The 3,163-nt window shown below is 34.6% G+C and overlaps 1 protein-coding gene across 1 annotated transcript; it reads left to right on the top strand.

Moving 5' to 3' along the window:
- The first annotated feature begins 350 nt into the window (after positions 1 to 350).
- On the top strand, positions 351 to 2,428 carry LOC107488689 (uncharacterized). The gene is made up of 2 exons (XM_021144070.2): positions 351 to 822; positions 957 to 2,428. Exons 1-2 carry the CDS (start codon positions 351 to 353, stop codon positions 2,426 to 2,428), a joined length of 1,944 nt encoding a protein of 647 aa, XP_020999729.2.
- Positions 2,429 to 3,163: the final 735 nt, after the last annotated feature.

The following is a 3,163-nucleotide window of genomic DNA, read 5'->3' as shown; positions in this document are numbered from 1 at the left end:
CCATGTGGTAGAGCATTCTCAAAATCTTCCTGCATGAAAGATGGGTACTGCACCAAATATTATCCCAAGACATTCAGTAAAACCACAGTTATCGATGATAGTGGATACCCATCATATAGAAGACGAGACACAGGGGTGGTTACTGAGAAGAAGGGAGTCCATATGGATAATAGGAATGTGGTTCCACTGTGTGGAGAATCTTAGCGTATGATATTCATCAAAGGTGGCCTTCAGTGATGAGATTAACCTTTCATTTGCCTGGAGAGCAAAATATCATCTTTAAAGATGATGACGATCTTGAAGAAATCATGGAAGAAGAGGAAGGAAAATGTACAATGTTCTTAGCGTAGATGGAGGCCAATAAAAAATTTGAAGCAGGTCAAACTTTGACGTATGCTGAATTTCCAAATCAATTTGTTTATGATAGAGAATCAAGGGTATGGCATCCACGCAAAAGAGGGTATTCTATCGGGAGGTTAAATTATGTTCCACCGGGTACAGGTGATATTTATTATATGAGAATTTTGTTAGCTGTTCAGAGAGGTTGCACAACATATGAGTATATTAGGACAGTTAATGGAATTATATATTCTAACTTCCAAGATGCTTGCTATTCCATGGGACTACTGTGCGATGATAGGGAATTCATTGCAGCTATTAATGAGGTAGCTGAACTTGCATCTGGTCATCAATTGAGAAAATTATTTGCGATGCTACTGATATCTAATAGCATTAGCAACCCAGAGCGTGTTTGGAATGCAACTTGGACATTATTGGCTGATGGAATACTATATGAGAGGAGAAAAGCTTTGAAAAACCAAGGTATTTTACTATGTCTTTTTTTTTATATCAAGATTGTATTCTCTTATTATCTTTATTTTTATTAAGAATATTAATAGTTTTATTTTAGAATTACTTATTAAATATTTCATAAAATCACTATGTGCTTTTTCTAGGACTAAACATGACTGATGACGAATTGAAAAACCTCTGCCTTATTGAGATTGAGAAGATACTCAACAGCAATGCGAGATCTTTAAGAGACTATCAATCAATGCCATATCCTGAGATGTCTCATGTTCGCCTTTTTCAGAATAAGCTAATAGAGGAGGAGTTAGCATATGACACAAATGAGTTGACTCATACAAACTTATATACAGAACAAAAGATGACTCATGAGCAAAGGTTAGTATTTGATGAGATACTCAATGCTATTACAATTACTGATGAATCTACTTGCAACATCAAGCACGACAGTTTGAAGGCTGAGCTGCTCATCCAAAGTAGCTTAATAATTTGGGATGAAGCTCCAATGCTCAATAAAATGTGCTTTGAAGCACTTGATCGGACGCTCAGGGATCTTATGTCAATTACCGATCAACATAAGACACATCAACCATTTGGTGGTAAGGTTGTTGTTCTAGGAGGTGATTTCAGACAAATACTTCCGGTGATTCCGAAAGGAAGTAGACACGATATATTGACATCCGCTATTAACTCATCCCATCTGTGGTCATTTTGTAAGGTTCTGAAACTGCATACGAATATGAGGCTTCTAATGTCTTCTTTGGATCAAGATGAAAGTGAAATGAAGAGATTCGCTAATTGGATACTTGATGTTGGAAATGGAAATATTGGCTCTGTTGTTGGTGATGAATCAGAAGTTGAAATTCCAAATGATCTATTGATTACAACTCCTGATGATCCTCTCTCTCATTTGGTAGACTTTGCATATCCAAATTTGTTGCAAAACATGTCAGATTACAGGTATTTTCAGAGTAGGGCAATTCTTGCACCCACGCTTGAGAGTGTCGAGAAGGTAAACGATTTTGTCTTGACAATCTTTCCAGGGATGGAAAAGGAGTATTTGAGCTCTGACACAACATGTCAAGCTGATGAGAATGAAGATGTACGACAAGAGTGGTTCACACCAGAATTCCTAAATGACATCAAATGTTCGGGACTACCCAATCACAAGTTGACTTTGAAGCCAGGAGTCGCTGTAATGCTACTGCGAAACATAGACCAGACTTCAGGTTTATGCAATGGGACAAGATTAATAGTTAACGACCTTGGCAGCAATGTAATTGGAGCGACGGTAGTGACCGGTAGAAATATTGGAGATAAAGTGTACATTCCAAGAATGAACTTGATCCCTTCAGATTCAGGATTGCCATTTAAGTTCCAACGGAGACAATTTCCATTGACAGTATGCTTTGCAATGACCATTAACAAGAGTCAGGGTCAATCATTATCACATGTAGGGCTTTATTTGCCAAAATCAGTGTTCACCCATGGACAACTTTATGTTGCTTTGTCAAGAGTTAAGAGTCGCAGTGGCCTCAGGGTTTTAATTCTAGACGAAGACGGCAATCCAAAGTCATCAACAACAAATGTCGTGTTCAAAGAGGTTTTTAATAATATTTAGGTAAGAATAATATTATTTTTATTTTAATAACATGTTACAATTTATACTTTTGCACAAATATTTACTATAGATATAACTAATTTATCTATAACTCTTTTTTCAGATTTGAAATGAAATGTGTAACAAGGAGCACAACATCCTATACCAATTGCTTTTCTAATGAAGTTAGTAAGATACTAGGTTATCGATCGATAAATTTTTATTAGCTTTTTATACAAAATTTAGTGTAAATTAACATGCTATTATTACAGTTATATATGTTCTTATTTTTTTCATGTCTCCCTCCTTATGGTTTAAGAATATTATAAACTTCAAACTCTTCTATTTATATTTTACTTTGAATAAAGATAAAACAACATATTTAACACGTTTATTATATAACGACGATGATAGTGTTATACTAAATTTAAAAAAATATATAGTTATAAAATATTATTTTTAATTTAACTTATCAAATTTAAATATAAGCCAATGCACGGGTTTAACACTAGTTTCATCATAAAAACCAATAGTAGTAATCATATACTACCAAATCTGTCTACTGTCTCAATGCCAAAAGAGGCCTCAAAATCACTTCCACTTTTCAAACTCTAACCAGGATGCTAAAATCAGAGGGGAAAAACTAGTAAAAGTCAAGATATAGATAGTAGTTGGTAGACTGTAGCTTATCCTTTATGCAAATAGTTGATAGTTAGTAGTTTAGTATTTATAATAGTAGTTGATAAATATCTCCAT

Source organism: Arachis duranensis, chromosome 5 (genome assembly GCF_000817695.3).
Source record: "Arachis duranensis cultivar V14167 chromosome 5, aradu.V14167.gnm2.J7QH, whole genome shotgun sequence".
Lineage (NCBI taxonomy): Eukaryota > Viridiplantae > Streptophyta > Magnoliopsida > Fabales > Fabaceae > Arachis > Arachis duranensis.
Note: the sequence above shows the minus strand (reverse complement) of the source record. Positions and strands in the feature narration are given on the sequence as shown.